General features: G+C 45.0%; 2 protein-coding genes across 3 annotated transcripts in view; one reads left to right on the top strand and one right to left on the bottom strand.

The window, feature by feature from the left end:
• BTK (Bruton tyrosine kinase) overlaps positions 1 to 16497 on the bottom strand; it is a 44550-nt gene extending 28053 nt beyond the window's left edge. The window contains exons 1-5 of one of the 2 annotated variants that reach the window (XM_081896865.1): positions 16254 to 16497; positions 13433 to 13567; positions 8038 to 8244; positions 4483 to 4581; positions 3022 to 3081 (exon numbers count right to left, since the gene is read on the bottom strand). In XM_081896865.1, coding sequence (XP_081752991.1) covers positions 3022 to 3081; positions 4483 to 4581; positions 8038 to 8178 — 300 coding nt within the window. In that variant the 5' untranslated portion in view covers positions 8179 to 8244; positions 13433 to 13567; positions 16254 to 16497. The remainder of the gene's footprint in view (positions 1 to 3021; positions 3082 to 4482; positions 4582 to 8037; positions 8245 to 13432; positions 13568 to 16253) is intronic. The other variant, XM_081896866.1, reaches the window with a different exon arrangement.
• A 62-nt stretch (positions 16498 to 16559) lies between these two features.
• RPL36A (ribosomal protein L36a) lies at positions 16560 to 19236 on the top strand. Its single transcript, XM_081896887.1, has 5 exons — positions 16560 to 16676; positions 17418 to 17523; positions 18075 to 18142; positions 18514 to 18636; positions 19150 to 19236. Exons 1-5 carry the CDS (start codon positions 16674 to 16676, stop codon positions 19168 to 19170), a joined length of 321 nt encoding a protein of 106 aa, XP_081753013.1. The 5' UTR covers positions 16560 to 16673; the 3' UTR covers positions 19171 to 19236.
• The last annotated feature ends 1278 nt before the right edge of the window (positions 19237 to 20514 follow it).

Here is a 20514-nt window from a genome sequence, read left to right as displayed (position 1 = left end):
AAAAGGGATGGGAGAAATAAATATGATTTTATGTGAATGTAAAGAGAAATGATGTGATTCATGCTTGGTTAACCAATAGGATAACTGAAATGCAATCGTCCTTTGAAAGTTGCATTCTTCTGGGCCAAAATATTGGGAAATATTAGAAAAAGATGGAGACAATTGGAAATTGCAGAGTTTGGAGAAAATAAAGGATAAAGTGCGAGACTGGTTACACTACGCTCAGATTAAAGAAGTTTTTAAAAATGACAAGAAGTTAGGGTTCCAGGTGGAGAAATCGAAATTGGAAACAGAACTGTTAGAACCAAAGACTAAGGTACTTTCAAGAATGTATAACTTGCTGTTAAAATGGAATACACAAGATGAAATGGTTAAATCGGCTATGATAAAGTGGGCACAGGACATTGGGTATAATATTATGTTTGAGGACTGGGAAAGGTTGTGGACCACTGGGTTGAACTTCACAGCATGTAATGCGTTGAAGGAAAATGTAATGAAAATGATATATAGATGGTACATGACCCCAGTTAAACTTGCCAAAATATACCATTTGTCTGATAACAAATGCTGGAAATGTAAAGGAAATGAAGGAACATTCTTTCACCTATGGTGGACATGCCCTAGAGTGAAGGCATTCTGGGAAATGATATATAATGAGCTGAAAAAGGTATTTAAGTATACCTTCCCTAAGAAACCAGAGGCCTTCCTCCTGGGTATTGTCGGCCAGAGGGTGATAAAGAAGGACAGAACTTTTTTCCTGTATGCAACAACGGCAGCAAGGATACTTATCGCTAAGCATTGGAAAACCCAAGATCTACCCACACTGGAAGAATGGCAGATGCAACTGATAGACTATATGGAACTGGCTGAGATGACCGGCAGAATCCGAGACCTGGGAGAGGAGAGGGTGGAAGAGGACTGGAAGAAATTTAAGATTTACTTACAAAAATACTGTAATTTGGCTGAATGTTAAGCAGGATGCTAGATCATAAATAATTGAGCACCACTAAACTAGATGGAATTAGGATGATAAATGAGATTGAGAAAACATAAACCTTTTGGAGAATTATTAGACTACAATTAAATGTGTGGGACACAAGAATGTAAACAAGATGACAAATTGCTGGTAAAAATTTACAATGATGAAAGTGGGAGCGGGAGACGTGAGGGAGTCCAAAGAAGTTGTGAAACTATGTTACGATATATGTTATATTGTTCACTATCTATGCACTTGTATCTAAAACCCTAATAAATATTTATATAAAAAAAAATGAAAGTTGCATTCTTCTGAAATTTTTGATGGAGTTATCCAACCAAACAATGCATACAAAAAAAGCATTCATAAGGGGAAAGTACAAACAAAATCCACACTGTCATGAAAATAAGATACAAAATGCATTTTTGCGAGCACACACACAAAAGTATTTCACTCAAAATTTCAGTCAAAAATGTATCTTAGGAGGAATTCTCACTGAAACTATTCGAAAGGATTTTTTAAAATGCAAATTGCTGTGGCAACATAGAGAATTGGATTTAAAACCAGGTAAATGAGAAACAGAGAAACCGAAACTGACAGTACTGGACTACAAAGACCAATGGTCTGAAAGTCTGCATGCGCACACCACACATTTAAAGCATTTGACTCCCCCCCCCACACAAAAAAATAATCCTAAGGATTGTGGTTTACCCCTTACAGAACTAGTTCCCCAAACCCTTGGCAAACTATAGTTCCCCGGACTCTTGGGCTGTGTTCTTTAAATATATGGTGTGTGTGCCAGGGGAAGAGGAGCATAAGATGATGACGCTTAAGCTTCAAGGACCCAAATCCTGGAGGGGCCCCAGAAGTGACTTTGATCGACATTGCTTAACATTTTTTGGTCCACGAGACCCAATTTGAGCGGCATGACTCAACCTGATTCATTTTTTGTCGTACAGTTATACCTTGGGTAAAATATGCTTCGAGTTGAGCACGTTCGAGATGTGCTCCTTGGCAGCCCAGAAGTAACGGAGTGCGTTTCTTCCGGGTTTCGCCACCTGCGCATGCACAGACGCTCAAAATGATGCCACGCGCATGCGCAGAAGCGGTAAAAGCGACGCGCCGTCACTAGTTACATTTACTTCTAGATGCGAACGGGGCTCCGGAACGGATCCCGTTCCTATCTAGAGGTACCACTGTATATATTTCAACATTCCTAAGTTTGACCATCAGTAGCACAGACGTTGTACAGGTATGGTGATCTGTCGTAGAGCAACCTCACTGAAGAAGATAACAGCAGTTATCCAGACCTCACTGCTGGTTATGAAGGAGCGCCTTGCGACAGTTCAACATTCAGGGCCCCAGAAATGTAGGTCCATCACTGTAAGACTATTAAGTCCAGAGTAAGGTAAAAGTAAAGGGATCCCTGACCATTAGGTCCAGTCGTGGCCGATTCTGGGGTTGCGGCGCTCATCTCGCTTTATTGGCCGAGGGAGCCGGCATACAGTTTCCAGGTCATGTGGCCCACATGACTAAGCCGCTTCTGGCGAACCAGAGCAGCGCACAGAAAGGCCGTTTACCTTCCCGCCGGAGCAGTATCTATTTATCTACTTGCACTTTGACGTGCTTTCAAACTAACTAGGTTGGCAGGAGCAGGGACCGAGCAACGGGAGCTCACCCCATTGCGGGGATTCGAACCGCCGACCTTCTGATTGGCAAGTCCTAGGCTCAGTGGTTTAACCCACAGCGCCACCTGCGTCTGTTAAGTCCAGAGTAGCCCTGTTTAAAGCATTTTGAGCTGAAACCATCCTGCCAACAAATTATTTCCCTTTTTTTTTTTTTTGGTATAAATGTACCTGATAATGTTTTAGCTGTACCTGTGGCTTGACCATGGGGCAGGATGGTGGAGGACTAAAGCAACAGATTCTGGGAGTCATTAAGGGCAATAAAGTAAGAGACAAGACAGGTACAGACACATTCTCTTGAGTCTGGAACATGTGACCCAACTGTCTATGATGGGGTGGCTAACAGAAAAAACAGCTCACCTGGAAAGGGTAGGGGAACCTCTCTATGATGTCTGTCTCGCTTAGATCTTCTCCTTTTCTCTGTGTGCATGTGAAATAGATGGGAGATTAGTACATTCGAAATGTTTCCCCTACACACCAAAACTCACGTCCAGAAAACTGTGGGCAGGTGAAAGTGGGCGTTGCTTAAATTTTAAGGTCTCAAATATAGAAAATAAATATTCATAAATGCACACATATCTAAATATATGAACCATGTGTCTTAAATAGTACAGGAGAACAATCCTAAAGCCATTTTAACTCTCCCAATGACCTCAAATACTCCTCTGCAGCAAGGGAGGCAAATGGGGAAAGCCTTCCCATTGTCTTTTCGCTTGCAAATCCTGTCTTAAGGGCACATTTCTGTATGAATAGGGTGAGCCTGTGGCCTGGATTCAGGAACTAAAGTATCAGCCATCACAAAAGAATGGCCAGGCCGCCCAGGTAATGCAGTCAGTGACCATTATCAGGTATCCTAGCAAACAGGATTTCTGCTGTAGACCGCCTCAGCTACTGTAGACTACCTCCTTCTGTGATGTACACCTGATGTTTTAGGGGGGTGGTCTGCATGTGGTGAGTGGAGACCCTGTTGCAACAGTTCCTTGAATAAAGATCAGGTTTACTAGCTGCTTTGCTTCTCAATATACTCTGGTTGGCCTCTGTTATTTTTCCTACCGATAGGGAACCCACTTAAGGACTCTATATGGGCTCTGGAATACCCCATAAAGGAAAAGGAGCAGGTATTTTTTTCTTATAACAAGGGGCAAAGCAACAAATATATATTTTACCTTTGTAAAGTAAGCTAGCTTCTCCACACACCTTCCATTCTTTGCCCTCCATTCACACAATCAAGAGGAATTGTCAAGGGATGCATTCCGTCCAGGGCCAGGGAGGGAAGCAGGGGAGATGGGAGAGTTCCAGTTGGCCCCTATACCTGAGGTTCCCCATGCAGGTCTAGCACTGAAGGGCCATGAGAAGCATCTTTCGCAGTCCTACCTGGAGACTCCAGGGATCAAACCTGGGACCTTCTGCATGCAAAGCAGATGCTCTGCTCACTCAGCTATGCTCCTACACTGAACCTCACAAGCAGCTAGTACCAGTGATACATTTGGAACTCCAGGACTTCGCCCTGACAGCCCCAAGACCCATGAAGTACTCCTTCAAGGGGAATCCCAAAATGCAGGTATCTGTGTTGGTCCACTATTCTGTGGCCTCCCTTGTGGGTATGGATATGGACCCTCCACTGACCACAAGGAGACATGTCACAGCTGGTTTAGGGCACTGTCCCTGGATGGCAATTTGATGTAACTGTGGAGCACTGAAAAACAGTGTGGCATCCCCCCCCCCAAAGGGAATGCATGTATATGTTTAGCAGGAGAATCTTGTGGTTGCTGAGAGCAGGAACATCCTGTCTGAAATGAAGGCACATTAGTGCTTCATTACCGGGATTCGCCGTTCTGGTGGAGGATTGTTCTCTGGAGCCACAGTCTCCACGCAGGTGATCTTCTCAATGTCCACGGAGCCTTTCTTACTTCCTCGGCGCTGCAAAGGAGAAAACAGGAATGCTTTAAGATAGTCCAGCTTTGAGCCAGCACTACTTGCACAGCTAGTGGCTTAGGCTGGATCTAGACAAATAAAAAAAAAAGTTTCAGGAAAACGCATTGTAAAGCTCATAATGAGAAATCACCTACAGGTGGTACCTAACACCAAGAAAACTAGGGCTAATACGCCCAGGAACCTCACCAAAATGCTGGAGAGGGTGCACCTCCACAGGCACATACCTCCACATGTGGTGGGAATGCCTCAAAATCCAACTATTCTGGACAACAGCCATACGAGAAATATGTAAAATAACAAAGCAAGTATTAGAAATCACCCCAGAATTGGCCCTACTAAACATCTTCCTGATCACCTCATCTGTCTCCTGAGAAATCTCTATGTGGGACAAGAAGCTACAGTTAGAACTGAATATGGAACAACTGATTGGTTCAAAATTGGGAAAGGAGTTCGGCAAGGCTGCATATTGTCTCCCTGCTTATTTAACTTATATGCAGAATTCATCATGCGAAAGGCTGGGCTGGATGAATCCCAAACTGGAATTAAGATTGCCGGAAGAAATATCAACAACCTCAGATATGCAGATGACACAACCTTGATGGCAGAAAGTGAGGAGGAATTAAAGAACCTTTTAATGAGGGTGAAAGAGGAGAGCGCAAAATATGGTCTGAAGCTCAACATCAAAAAAACGAAGATCATGGCCACTGGTCCCATCACCTCCTGGCAAATAGAAGGGGAAGAAATGGAGGCAGTGAGAGATTTTACTTTCATAGGCTCCATGATCACTGCAGATGGTGACAGCAGTCACGAAATTAAGAGACGCCTGCTCCTTGGAAGAAAGGCGATGGCAAACCTAGACAGTATCTTAAAAAGCAGAGACATCACCTTGCCAACAAAGGTCCGTATAGTTAAAGCCATGGTTTTCCCAGTAGTGATGTATGGAAGTGAGAGCTGGACCATAAAGAAGGCTGATCGCCGAAGAATTGATGCTTTTGAATTATGGTGCTGGAGGAGACTCTGGAGAGTCCCATGGACTGCAAAAAGATCAAATGTATCCATTCTTCAGGAAATCAGCCCTGAGTGCTCACTGGAAGGACAGATCGTGAAGCTGAGGCTCCAATACTTTGGCTACCTCATGAGAAGAGAAGACTCCCTGGAAAAGACCCTGATGTTGGGAAAGATGGAGGGCACAAGGAGAAGGGGACGACAGAGGACGAGATGGTTGGATGGTGTTCTCGAAGCTACAAACATGAGTCTGACCAAACTGCGGGAGGCAGTGGAAGACAGAAGTGCCTGGCGTGCTCTGGTCCATGGGGTCACGAAGAGTCAGACACGACTAAACGACTAAACAACAACAAACATCTTCGAAGACAATAATGCCCATTTACACCACAAAGAACTCATAACCCACCTACTTTCAGCAGCCAGAAACACCATAACCAGACACTGGAGAGACCTGTCAGGAGTAAGCATGGACCAATGGTACCAAACACTGTGGGAAACAGCCTTACTAGAGAAATTAACCAATAAACTGAAACTGACACGGTGACAAATAGAAGAAGACGCCTTTCCCCTGGTATGGCTCCCCTTCAGCACATACACAGCCCAACAAGACAATGACAATAATTAACCAACAGCATACAAATCAATATGGCTAACCTGATCCAAAACACCCACCCACCCCACTCACACATGGAAACAAAGATCACCACAGCCAATAACAAACAAACAACCACTCCGTAGGCCAACCCCAACCTCTCTCACCACCAAAGGAACACAAGTAGACAGCAGAGAACCTGCACAAGCAACACTGACACCAAACCCTACATAAAGGTAAAGGTAAAGCGACCCCTGACCATTAAGTCCAGTCGTGGCCGACTCTGGGGCTGCGGCGCTCATCTCGCTTTACTGGCCGAGGGAGCCAGTGTACAGTTTCTGGGTCATGTGGCCAGCATGACTAAGCCACTTCTGGCGAACCAGAGCAGCGCACTGAAACGCCGTTTACCTCCCCGCTGGAGCGGTACCTATTTATCTACTTGCACTTTTGACGTGCTTTTTAACTGCTAGGTTGGCAGGAGCAGGGACCGAGCAACGGGAACTCACCTCGTCACGGGGATTCGAACCGCGACCTTCTGATCGGCAAGTCCTAGGCTCTGCGGTTTAACCCACAGCGCCACCCGCGTCCTAAACCCTACATACATTAAGTATAATAGAAACATTGCCACCCGACCCCACCCATCTTCCCCCCTGCACCCCTCTCTCCCTTTTCTTCCTAATGTCTCAACAAATGAAACTGATTTGTAAAAATGTTACACGGAAAAAATACGAGAGAGACACATTACACATACTTCTGTAAATCAAGAAAATATTTAATAAAAATACATCATCATCATCATCATCATCATCATCATAAATCACATTGCCGAGGATTGAACTCCACAGCACCATGTGGTGTCACAGTGTTAGAATGCATTTAAAATGCTTTGCTTTTTTTTAAACTAATGTAGCTGAGGCCCTAGGATCAAAACATGAGTCCTTCTGTATCCATCAAAAGAATCACACCCACATACCATACATTAAAGCACTATTATGCCACTTTAACAAGACATGGCTTCCCCCAAAGGATCCTGGGGACTGTAGTTTGTTAAATACACTGAGGGTTGTTAAGAGACCTTACCCTCCCCCCAATCAAGCTACAATCCCGGGCATCCTTAACAAGCTAAGGTTCCCAGGGCTGTCAAAATGGTTTAAGAGCACTTTGCATGTAACCATGCATATGTGACAGCACTTAGCCAGTTCAATGGGCCTTAGATCGCAATGTAAACCCGCAGCTGTATTTGCTGCACAGACAAAAACCGCCTTCCTCATGTAGATCTCCTTTGCAAGATCAAGGTGTTTTGTGTGCCTTCAGAGAGTTAGTGTGGGCACCCTACCACATTGTTCTTGAATTCTTACCATCCCTGACCATTATCTGGGGCTGAGAGAAATCAGAGTTGAACAACAGGCTCCCCATACCTGGTTGAGCATGTCAGACTGGGACATTAGAAATCCAGCTTCAAACCCCCACTCAGCCACAAAGTTCACTAGGTGATCATGGGCCATTCACCATCCCTCAGCCTAACCGATGCACGTTACCCAAGGCTGGTCCCTTGGGCACCTGAGACAGAAAATCCTACATGTACATTTCCTTGTCTCTGTCAGTAAAAATACAGTAACAATAAATTAAATAACTAAACACTTGATGCCCTTTCATGGCATCTACAATCAGCAGCTTTAGGGTGGCTAGGTTCAAAAGAGGACAGCGTTACTGCATCTTTAGTGACAACTACCTGCTGGAAGTCCCTCTTTAATGCAACTATTAAAGGCGCAAAAGCCATATACTCTTTTGCACCTAGCTACCTCACTTCTATCACAGCCAGCTGTCTCTTCTCTGTGACTCACCCCGCGCTCAAAGTCGTACTCATAGTAGGAGAGCTTGCTCTCAGTCAGCAGGAAGAGCCGTTTCTTGAAGTTGAGAGGGGATGTCTTCTTCTTCTGCTGGGAGCGTTTTAGAAAGATGCCCTCCAGGATAACATTCGACATGGCTCACGTCGCCTTCTCCTCCTCCTCCTCCTCCTCCTCTTCCACGGTGGATTCGCTGGACTTCCGCTAATCAAGAAAAAGGGACAGCTGCAATCAACATCATAATACAGACTAGGAAGGAAGCCCTGATTAACAGACTTCTGTGTAAACATGCTTATAAGGTCAAGGTAAAGGGACCCCTGACCATTGGGTCAAGTCGTGGCCGACTCTGGGGTTGTGGTGCTCATCTCGCATTATTGGCTGAGGGAGCCAGCGTACAGCTTCCGGGTCATGTGGCCAGCATGACTAAGCCACTTCTGGTGAACCAGAGCAGCGCATGGAAATGCTGTTTACCTTCCCGCCGGAGCGGTACCTATTTATCTACTTGCACTTTGACGTGCTTTCGAACTGCTGGGTTGGCAGGAGCAGGGACCGAGCAACGGGAGCTCATCCCATTGTGGGGATTCAAACCGCCGATCTTCTGATCAGCAAGTCCTAGGCTCTGTGGTTTAGGCCACAGCGCCACCCGCGTCCCTGTAAACATGCTTATATTGCACTGTTAATGACCCAAAGCTAGCTAATTCTCTTTCTTATTAAATCAAAATACATTCAGGGGGCACAAAATATATTCAAGATGCACAAACCCAGACCATCATCACAAGTCCTTCTCTGGTTGCCCCAGCCAAGTGAGATACTAGGGAAAGGGCTTTTTCAGTGGTGGCCCCCTGACTGTGGAATGTTCTCCCTACAAGGTTGCTGGGTGCCTTTTTGGGATCATTTCAGTGCCATGTAAACAAAGGAACTTAGGAAGTGGCCTTATACCAAGACACGCCATTGGTCCACCTAGCTCAGTATTGTCTATACTAGGGTTACCAGACGTCCCCGGTTCCCAGGGACAGTACCCAGATTTGCAAATCTGTCCCCAGAATGTCCCCAAGTTTGCAAATCTGTCCCCGGGAAATGTGGCGGCAGCAGCCTCAGCAGCCCTGAGCCAGCCTGGTAGCGCAGTTGGCTCTGGCTGGCTGTGGGCTGCTGACTGCCGCTGCCACCACCACTGCCAAAGGAGAACCGGGGATGTCCGGCAGTACAGATCTCCTGCTCCCTTCCACCTTTGTTTTGATTGATGAGGGAGGCTCGGAGAAACCAGAGGCCTTTCTCCTGGGCATGGTCGGCCAATTGGTGCCAAAGAAGGATAGAACTTTTTTTATGTATGCGACAACAGCAGCAAGAATACTTATAGCGAACTATTGGAAGACACAAGATTTACCCACCCGGGAAGAATGGCAGATGAAGGTGATGGATTATATGGAACTGGCGGAAATGACTGGCAGCATCCGAGACCAGGGAGAAGAGTCGGTAGAAGAAGACTGGAAGAAATTTAATGACTATCTACAGAAACATTGTAAAATTAAGGAATGCTAGAAGGATGCTGGAATGAAGTTATGTGGTTTTAGCAGTAATGCTATAAACTAGGGTTAAGTAATAATGGATTGTTAACAGGTCAGAATGTAAAGTTACAATATATTAAGATAAATTAGTAAGATAAAAACAAGGATGGAAAGGATTTGCTGAAATAACCAATTGAACTAGAATACAAAAAAGGGAGGTGTGAGGAGGTCAAGGAAACAAGTAAATGAAAGACAAGACATGGAAAGATGGATTTGTTTTTAATTGTTTTTATTTATTTGTTTCTGTATTTTGTATTTTCTGTTTCTCTCTTTCTTTTCTTTCTTTTTGTATTTTTTTGAAACTTTAATAAACATTATTTAAAAAATAATAATGAGGGAGGCTCGGGAGTTGCGGGCAGGCAGCCGCTGCCCAGGAGAGGTGCAAGGCGCACGGTTTCTCTGCCAGGCAAGGTGCAAAGCCCTTCTTTCGCACCCTGTGAAACATAAATGCAATGTTCTTTTAAAAACTGGGCAAGGGCCGCCCGCCCGCCCATAACTCCCAAGACTCCCCTGATCTCCTGCCCCCTGCCCCCTTTCTTCTGACAGATTGGGGGAGGCTCAGGAGCCGCGGGCGGGCAGCCATTGCCCAGTTTTTTTAAAACTCTGTGCGTTTATGTTTCACAGGGTGAGAAAGAAGGGCTTTGCACCTTTATACAATATGCATGTGTGCTTGGGCCCAGGGTCTTTTGCCTCACCATCCCCGCTACTGACTCCCTGTTGCTACTCAGCTTCAAAAGAAAAAAAAAGTGTCCCTGGATTCATTGAAAAAAATCTGGTAACCATAATTATACTGACTGTCAGCAGCCCTCCAGGATTTCAAACATGGTTCTCTCCCAGCCCTAAATGAAGATGCCATGAACATGTGAGAGTCTGCCAGCAAGACAGATGTTCTGCTATCAAGCTATAGTCATTCCTTGTCAGCTTTGATGGGCAGCAGCTTGACAGGGTCTCTTTTAACGGAAGATGCCAAGGGCTGAACAGGGGTGTCTTTTGCATCCAAAACGGATCCTCTCCCCCAATATATGCCACAGGGTTCAATTTTTCCATGATGCAGAATTTTGATATTCAAAATAATAGGTGTTATTGACTTCCATGATCTCTTTTGCCATGTGTGCAATCGATGCTGAGAGCTGACTTTGGGTTCTGACATTCTCTGTAAGATTATGAAATGTTCCGTCATGTTCTGGTGCTCCTAAAAATATGCTTGGCCAAAGTTGCCATGGGAGCTACTTCCATGTGCAGTTGGAGATGGATCCAATTCCATGCAACAGAGGACACCAGCTGCTTGGAAGTAGAAGCAGTATCTATCTTATGCATCTAACGTCTTGATAAGCCTTCTCATCTGCACAGATTGTGGGGCTTTCAGATAAGATGAGGCCCCATCAGAAAAAAGAACTGCACAGTTTAAATATGTTTCAGCTTCACAACTTTGCTAATCTAAAAACAGCATAGCTGCTCTGTATTCTTGTTTGTTTTCCCCATTAAAGGAACCTTTGTGTTTCACCTAAGGATGGAGATCTGGATGTAACAGCTTGATTTTATATTTTCACAAGGATGATGAACCATTGTATGTCTGTCTTGAGAAACGGTCCCACTGAAACCTACAAAACAGCAAAATATACCAAGTGTAGGGAAACTTTGGCGCTCTGGATGTTGCTAAACTACAAATCCCATCATGCCTGGCCATTAGCCATGCTTGCAGAGGTTGATGGAAGTTGTAGTTCATTAACAGTGGACGGGCCAAAGGTTTTCTACATTTGAAATAGGTCTTCGTTGGAATGTGTGGTACCTTCTCCTCCCACATTAAGACTGTGACTAAATTCAGATTTCATCCAGCATCAGCCAATTTTTCCCCTTCCTCTTCCCCCAATCTTGTTTTGTTTAACACAAAGCCTGATAATGAGTTATGGAGGGCTCAAAAACTTGCACACTATTTTGTAGCATTTTGTTCGACCTAATAAAAGTATTACTTTTTGGATTTTTTTTCTCTTCTGGGACAACCTTTGCTTTTTGTATTAGAAGTAGGTTGCTCCCTAGCACAACCTCCAGAGCGTCAGAAAATGAAGGCATTAATTAGATAGAGCCAAGCAATGTTCAAAAAAGCTAATACAGACTTTTGAGCTACACCTCCTGCCACTCTCATCTGCAATTGCAATCCATATGGGATTACAATTAGATAATGCATCTGTACTACTTTGAACACTGGAAAGCACGGGTTGAATGCTAAGTATTATAATGTTTTATATACCGGTATTTGCGGGGGGGGGGGTTATAGTTTTGCTACTTTTGTTTTAACTATTTATTTGTGTTTTAACCTTGTATTTTTATCTTGTGAATCGCCCCGAGATCTTATGATGAAGGGTGATACATAAGCCAAACAAACAAACAAACAAACAGTTCCAGTACAGAAGGAGGGGGGAACCAGTTGCCAACGAATTTATTAATTGACTATAAATTCCTGGCGCGGCTATCTACAGGTAAAGGGACCCCTGACCATTAGGTCCAGTCGTGACTGACTCTGGGGTTGCGGCGCTCATCTCACTTTACTGGCTGAGGGAGCCGGCGTGCAGCTTCCGGGTCATGTGGCCAGCATGACTAAGCCGCTTCTGGCGAACCAGAGCAGCGCACGGAAACACCATTTACCTTTCCACCGGAGTGATACCTATTTACAGTGGTACTTTGGGTTAAGTACTTAATTCGTTCCGGAGGTCCGTACTTAACCTGAAACTGTTCTTAACCTGAAGCACCACTTTAGCTAATGGGGCCTCCCACTGCGCCGCACCGCTGGAGCACGATTTCTGTTCTCATCCTGAAGCTAAATTCTTAACCTGAAGCACTATTTCTGGGTTAGCGGAGTCTGTAACCTGAAGCGTATGTAACCTGAAGCGTATGTAACCCGAGGTACCACTGTATCTATTTGCACTCTGACGTGCTTCCGAACTGCTAGGTGGGCAAGAGCTGGGACTGAGCAACGGGAGCTCACCCCATCACGGGGATTCAAACTGCCGACCTTCTGATCGGCAAGCCCAAGAAGCTCAGTGGTGTAACCCACAGCACCACCTGCGTCACCTGCTCTGCTATCTACCATGGCTCTAATTTTGTCCATAATCACAAATGTCCCATATTTATTTACTTACTTTTCCTTTATACAAAAAGTAAGAGAAAACATAGCATGTGTGAAAAGAAACCATCACAATACTTTTAATTCCCTATGTGAATGGCTTCAAAAAGCAAGTACATCACTGTCTCTGCGCACAGATGGCTTGTGATGGCCACAGATGCCATGTTCCTTGGAAGAGTACAAATGCAGCGTAATCAGGAGCTGCACTTTAGCAGTCGTGCACATCCTCCACATGAAGGTCCTAGATTTGATCTCTGGCACCTCAGTGTGGATAATACTGAGTTAAATGGACCATTAGTCTGACGGTGCAAGGCAGCTTCCTACATTTCTGCGTACGCACATGTATATCTGCAAGGTACACAATTAAGAAGACATGGCGTCCAGGATTTGAATACCAGCAGCCAGAGGTGCGTGGGCTGGGAAATACACCTGAGAACCGAAAACTAGAGTGTCTGTGTGGCCCACAATTTAGTTGCACTACACTCATCAAATCTGCTGTTGCTCTTATTCCTGTTGGTGTTCTCAGGCCCAAGATCATCACTCTGAAATTTTCCACTTGATTCCTGAATGAGGCTACGAATCGACCTGCCCTCATTGCTTTCATTTCGCCCTCCCCACTTCTTAGTTTGCTCTCCTCTCTCTCTCCCTCTCTCTTTTTCAAAAGCACTGTTGATTCTGGGCTAGGGCAAAAGATTAAAAGACTCACTGGTTGACTCTTGTCCTTGCTGTTCCACACACGGTGCTGCAAAGGGCTCCTCTCAAAAGCAGCAGGTTCCTTGAGACGCCTCTGGACTCTGGAACAGCCGGCACATAGGTGAATGGTTTTAAAATCTTTGAACGGCTGGTAAAAGGAATGGCAGCAGCAGGAGACTCAGTCAAAGAGCTGTGTTGCACTGCAGGGAAGACTGTCATCTGGAGCTAACCCCACCCTTTCAGTTCCCCTTTTCTTAGTTTCTGACCAAACTGTCTTTATTTCCTTTCAACCATGATGCCACCCTCAGGGTGTCTCCAGACATAAGGGGGTTAATTTGTGAACAGGTCATTGGCAACAGGTGCCCCCCCTTTCCTATTATCCTCTTTCCCCTGGAAAGAGTTAAATGGGGGGGTGTTAAAATGGGCTGGCATTTTGATGTGAAGGATGTTGTGTGGCTGCTGCAAATGACTTGTTTATATGGGAATACTGATCCCACAGTAAATGCCCACCTGGGGGCATACTCTGGGAGCCTCCAGCCCAGGCGGTCACTAATTTGTGGGTGGGTTTCAAGCACACACCATAGGTTCACGCTTGCACAATGAAAATGGATTAAATCGCTCAGTCACCCTAGCGCAACAAATCTGCTTTTTAAGAAAAACAATGCCACAAGTGTTTGGGGGTTTTTTTGCTGCTAGGAAAGTGACTGGAAATGTATTGAAAAGTGTGAGATGAACGAATTGTTAATGAGAAGATGTGTAAACACCCTGCAGGAAAAGGTGGGTGAATGCTTGTTGTTGTATAGCTACCCCATAAACAAATAAGAACAAGTGCTCAATAAGCAACAGACATAGTCTAACCACCGTGAAAGCTCTGTGCAAGCAAATGAGCTCAATAAAACCCCTGTAGGAGCTTTCAGTCTTGCTGCAAGAAAAGGAAGTCCTAGCTCAGTAGGGGGGCCAGGCCTTGCCTGGTAAGAGGCAATAGGTCTGTCTGCAGAGAGGCAAGGAGAGGGAAGGAGAAACAGAATTGGCTCCAGCACTAACTGCAAGCAGATGGTTCCATGCATACTCTGCATGGACCTTGAAGTACATTTGAAGTACATTACAGTGGTACCTTGGGTTACATACGCTTCAGGTTACAGACTCCGCTAACCCAGAAATATTACCTCGGGTTAAGAACTTTGCTTCAGGATGAGAACAGAAATCATGCTACAGCGGGGCGGCAGCAGCGGGAGGCCCCATTAGCTAAAGTGGTGCTTCAGGTTAAGAACAGTTTCAGGTTAAGAACGGACCTGCAAATGAATTAAGTACTTAACCAGAGGTAGCACTGTATTTTTTTCAAAGAATTCTGGACACTAGTTTGTTAACGGCTGATGGGAATTATAACTTAGTGAGGGGTAAACTACTATGAACAGAATTATTTGAGAGAAGGAATGTGCTGCGAATGTAATATAAAATTATAGTGGGTACACAGCCATAGAAGCAGAGGGGAAGACAATGAAAGGAAGATACAGAATCGGTTAACTATCTTTTATTGGGCTAATTTCAGATTATTATTTTTCTGTTTTCCAGAATTCTTCATCAAGTAGGGTCAGCCTGTTGAAACATCCTGCGAAACTCAAAAGCTTTCACGCCAATCCAGTTGGCCCAATTCTGGAGCATAGGGGAGGAGGTTGGAATAATTATTGCACGCCAAACTGCAAAATAGGCGAAGGAAGATGTTGCCTGTACTGTATAAGAAAGAACAAGCTGAAGAGGGGTCATATCCAAGATAGATCCTGCCATTACAACCAAATAAGGCTTGAGCAGGGTGCAATTTGAACTGGGGCTTAACTTTAGAGCTGGTTTTGAGAGCTTCATAAAATATGAAGAGTGATGCCAGGCACAGGAAGACTGTGGTCACAATGACACCATGCTGTACACTTAAAGCACACTTACATCTCGTTCACAGTCATGGCTTCCCCCAAAGAATCCTGGGAACTGTAGCTTGCCATGAATGCTGGGAACTGTAGCTCTCTGTGGAGGTAAACTACAAGTCCCGGCAGCTGGTAAAGTAGTATAACCAGTGCTTTTTTTCCTTAAAAAATGTTTAGGGCTACTCTCATTTTCCTATTCACATTGAAATACTGCCCCTCAATGAGGCCAGCGATTCAAAAAAAATTTAGGGGTATGTGTACCCCTGCGTACCCCCAGGAAAAAAGCACTGAGTGTAACATTGTTTTAAATCTATGGTGGTGATGTGACATGTACAGCGATGCCCATTCTTTGTCCGTGGCCCACATTAACCATTTCCCTCTTCCACCTCCCTTTCTGTTTTGCTTACCAATTTGTCTGCCAAAGAGTTTTGGCAACTCAAAAGCCTGAACATCACCGCTGCCTTTCATAACATTTGGTTTACCCTAATGTGCACCAAGGCCTCTCTTTTAACCCCAGCCTGCAACTCAGAGCTGAGGTTAACTCCAGGTCAGGAAACTTCTCCCCCCCCCCCCCCCAGTATTTGCAAAAACTGCCATTTGGCCAAGTCGGAGAGGAATGTCTAAATAAAGTACTGGGTGCGTGTGTATAGGGAAGGTCAGGGCCAGAGGCAGCCCTCGCCAGTGTGAGGCCCGTTGAACATAGGGAGAATCTCCGGAGTTTGCACAGCCACAAAAGCTTCCTCTTTTCAAGTAATCCACTATGTGAGCAACTCTCTTCCTGATAAAATGGTTAAATAAAACACACTACACAACCTTTTTTGTGACTTTGTCTACTTGTAACATTTACTATTATTATTACTATTTTATGAAGATGGCTACGATGGCTATGATTTCAGTATCATTGCCAGACGTCTGTACCTTTCTATGAGCTGCGTAAAAATGAAATGTTATGCCAGCTGCTCCTTATCCGTCGCAGTCGCCGCAACGTCCCAATTGGGAAAAGCTGCACTTGGAAAAAATCTCCTTCTTATACCAACTCATGCATCCCGACCTTAACCCATGTTAAGGTAAGTCCCGCCGAGTGCAATGGGGCTTCGTTACTCTCAGGTAAGTGTGCAGCGCGAACAAGCCATGCAAGCACATGTGCCCGCAATTTCCTCTCCTTTCCTGAAGGTGGCGGACACGGCTCGCTCGTTCTTCCTCCTCGACGACTCTATGATGAGCCTGCGAGTGGCGCTCTAGCCTTCCCTTTCTTTTTCTGCTCTCGCGTATCTTTGACTTCCGCTTCCGGGAAGAAGTTCTTTCTTTCTCTGTGGAGGCGACGTTGAAGGTGGCAAGATGGTGAGACGCTTGGATCCAAAGCCATCCGCTTCGGGGGCTAAGGGCAGAGGTTCGGGCGTGGGTCTCAGAGAAGCGGCGACAGATGGCCGACAGGGCTGGGGGGATTTGGTTGGGGAATCGCTGGGTTGTGGAGAGAAGGGAGGTGGAAAAGGCCCGAGGTTGGCAAGGCCAGAATGGGCATGGAGGGGAAGGGTAGACCCTGATTGTGCCTGTCCAAGGAGGCCCTGACGGTAGTGCAGGTCGCTCTTAGGCTATTGTAGGCTGCGCTGTGGTTCAGGTTGCGGGGGTGTTGGCGGAGGGCACGGTGCATATAATGGCATTTGCATTCCTGCGTATAGAAAACTAGCTTGTCTGTGGAAAGGTTTCCAACCCAGCCTTCTCGTGCTGATTTTCTGCTGGCGGGGATTTTGATTATTTGTAATTCCGTCGTGTAAACCTGTCGATTGCCATGTGTACCTCAGAAGAGCAGTTGCTGTGGGATGTGAGAATGCTGTTGTGCTCAAGTCCTGTTTTTTATTTATTTCACAATTTACACTTGAAAAGAACACTGCTGTGAGCTATGTTCCATTGGCCCCTTGTATGCATTTTCGCTAGGTGGGTTTTCCTATTAAAGGGCATCTTACTCTGCCTGACCACATGGTATGCTAATTATCTAGTTAGCAGGATATAATCACATGGCTGCATGCAAAGCTAAGGAGACACACTTACTGCTGTAAAACTTAACTTGCTCTTCTTTGCCAGGTGAACGTCCCCAAAACCCGCAGGACTTACTGCAAAAAGTGTGGGAAGCACCAGCCCCACAAAGTAACCCAGTACAAGAAGGGCAAGGAGTCTTTGTATGCTCAGGGTAAGTTGCAGAAGTGTACATTTTACTCCCAATTTCTTGGAATCACAAACAGCATGCCTGCAATATTGTAGAAATGGTACATTTTTTTTGAAACTTGGGATTGCCATCTGTAAAACGTTATTTGAGCATATATTTCATTAATTTAAGAAAATGCAGGAGGAGTACAGAGCATTGTGCCATGTGGGAAATACGGAATCAGCTCATGTCGTGAATACATGAAGTGTTCTACTTCATTAAGTGGATTTTGCTTTTACTTTGCAGTGTTGGCCTTTGTGTGCACAACCCATACAAAATGTGGAGGCGGGGGGGATAGGGGAATAAATACAGAGGTTCCCTTAACATTTAACCTCAGGACCATAGGGGAGAAAAATAGGCAAGGTAAGCTGTTCCGAGAATGTGTGGCAGCAGGAAACAGTTGCATGTTGTAGGAATACAGATAGCCAACCTACCTCATGGTGAAGTTGGTTGTTCCTGTGACTTGTAGTGTTTAGGAGGGTTGAGTTTCAAGTAGACTTCACTGTTATCTGAAGGATTTAATTTCTTCCCATTAGGAAAGCGGCGATATGATCGCAAGCAGAGTGGCTATGGTGGCCAAACAAAGCCCATCTTCCGCAAAAAGGTGAGCCTAACTGGAAGGCTATGGGAACTTGTATGGTGCAACTTGAAGCTGAGTATGCTGGTGTGGAACTGGAGAATTCCTGTTGCGGGTTTATTTCAGGAATTAATATGAATGAATGAATGAATGAATGAATGAATGAATGAATGAATGAAAAATCAGGACTTCTGGGACTGGATCTTCCTTTTTAGGATCTCAGCTTAATTTTGGTCACTTTTCATTTTCACGGAATACTAATCTGACTGATTGCCTCACCTTTTCACTTTTCTGCTTCCCTTTCTACCTTGCCTTGTAAGTAGGTGTAGGGAAGGTAGGGGACAAATGTTGAGATAGGCCTTTGTCAGGGCCTGAATAGACTTTCTTTTCTGTTTCAGGCAAAGACCACAAAGAAGATCGTGCTGAGACTGGAATGTGTGGAGCCCAATTGCAGGTCAAAGAGGATGCTGGCCATTAAGAGGTGCAAGCACTTCGAGTTGGGAGGAGACAAGAAGAGAAAGGTACAGTCCGTTGCTAAGTCATGTTCTGTGCAATGCTGGCCCCATCCTTTAGTGTCCAAAGTGATGCTGCCTGTCCTGCTAATTGTGGGTGTTTGTTGTGACAGTGAGAGATAATAGCTGTCCTTTGGACCATTAGATTGATTATAAAAGTGGGTTTGATATAGTGTGATGACAGAAAAGAGTTGGAGGAATAAATAAGTGAAAACAAAACAGGATATGTACACCTTTCTCATGCACCTATCTTGTTTTAGGGCTTTTTGTAGGAGTGCAGTGGATTCAAATAGTATGAAAAACTATACTTTTCAGGGTGCCTTATATGGGACCCACAATCATACACGTTTAAAATCATTTTCTAGGTTTATCTTTAGTCTTTGGGAGTGGTCCTGGTCAGCTGATAGCAAGTGATAAGCCTCTTTTGCAAATGGGGGGTGGTGGGGAATCTACAGAATTAAAAAGGCTTTCGGGTGCTGTTGGCTGTATACTCAGTCTGGTTTTTTTTATTTCCCCTTACAGGGCCAGGTTATCCAGTTCTAGGCTGCTGTGGAACCCATTGTTGGTTGGTGTATGAAATGTAATAAAAGTCCTATTGGATCACCCTAATATGTGTCATAGCCATTTTTGTTTACTAGTGTTAGCTTATCTCATTTTATCCCTGTGACAAAGTGGGTCTGTGGCCCAAGATAGCTTTCCTTGACCCCCTTGGTTGCCCAGCTGCAACACACTAACCCTGCAAGTTTACCAGTGGATCTTACTCTTCAGTATTTGCTGTCACCACCATTCCAGTCCATGATGGGAGGGAACCTAGGGTACACAAAAACAACTGCTTTTAAAAGTGTTCTGAGCCAGTGCCCCAGCACTACTCTGTTCAACCCACAGCTTTGTGATTTACTCAGAATGTAGCATCAGCCCATTCTCTCTCAAACATACACACCAGAGAAGAGTGCGCTGGGCACTTACAACTTCAGTCCTAAACTCCCAGTAGACTAAATACCAAGGGTCTACGCGCATGGAGATTATAAAACCCTGAGACTGGCAAATGATGTTTAAGCAGCCAAATTAAGAAACTATTAGGAATAAAGAGAGGGGAAAGCAGGTAGGTTAAAACAGAATACCAAAAAAATAGAGTACTGTGGCTCAGACTGAAGTAAAGGACCCCTGACAATGACTCTGGGATTGCGGCACTCATCTTGTTTTACAGGCTGAGGGAGCTGGCGTTCGTCCGCAGACAGATTTTTCGGGTCATGTGGCCAGCATGACTTAAGCCACTTCTGGCACAACGGAACACCGAAAACGCCATTTACCTTCCCACCAGAGTGGTACAAGTGGTATCTACTTGCACTTTTTGGCATGCTTTCAAACTGCTAGGTTGGCAGGAGCTGGGACCGAGCAACAGGAGCTCACCCTGTCCTGGGGATTCGAACCACTGACCTGATCTAATCAAACCCTATTCACTACACTTAAGATTTACTCACAAAGCATCAGCATGACTGGTCCACTTCATAGAAGATCCTGATGTGAAGGGGACAAGGCTGCAAAAGCAGATTAGCTTTTAAAAGGCTCTTTTTGGTCATGTATCTCACCTCAGATAAGGCCCCCTTAAGTACCATTTTTACATGTGAAGGGGCTTGGCAGGAGATACAGTCAATTTGGCTGTTCACGATCCCCACAAAACGAAACATTGACATCAGAACAAAGGTTGGGTCAAGCATACAAAAATACCAGATTGTTCAAATATCTGTGGATGAAGAACATGATAGCGGGGTAGGAGAGCAAACAATGTGCTCTCTTGGTTTCAGAGAATACATGGGTAGGTAAGCCAAAAGCCCAGGACACCAGTTTTCACAGCCCTCTAGCAGCCATGGTGGCTCGTTTACCAGA

Source organism: Podarcis melisellensis, assembly GCF_964234715.1.
Source record: "Podarcis melisellensis genome assembly, chromosome: Z".
Lineage (NCBI taxonomy): Eukaryota > Metazoa > Chordata > Lepidosauria > Squamata > Lacertidae > Podarcis > Podarcis melisellensis.
Note: the sequence above shows the minus strand (reverse complement) of the source record. Positions and strands in the feature narration are given on the sequence as shown.

Excerpts from the sequence above, each read along its gene's own strand:
- RPL36A (XM_081896887.1), top strand. Across the intron at positions 18,143-18,513 it reads AGCCCATCTTCCGCAAAAAG|GCAAAGACCACAAAGAAGAT; the intron begins GTGAGCCTAACT and ends TTTCTGTTTCAG. Across the intron at positions 18,637-19,149 it reads GAGGAGACAAGAAGAGAAAG|GGCCAGGTTATCCAGTTCTA; the intron begins GTACAGTCCGTT and ends TTCCCCTTACAG.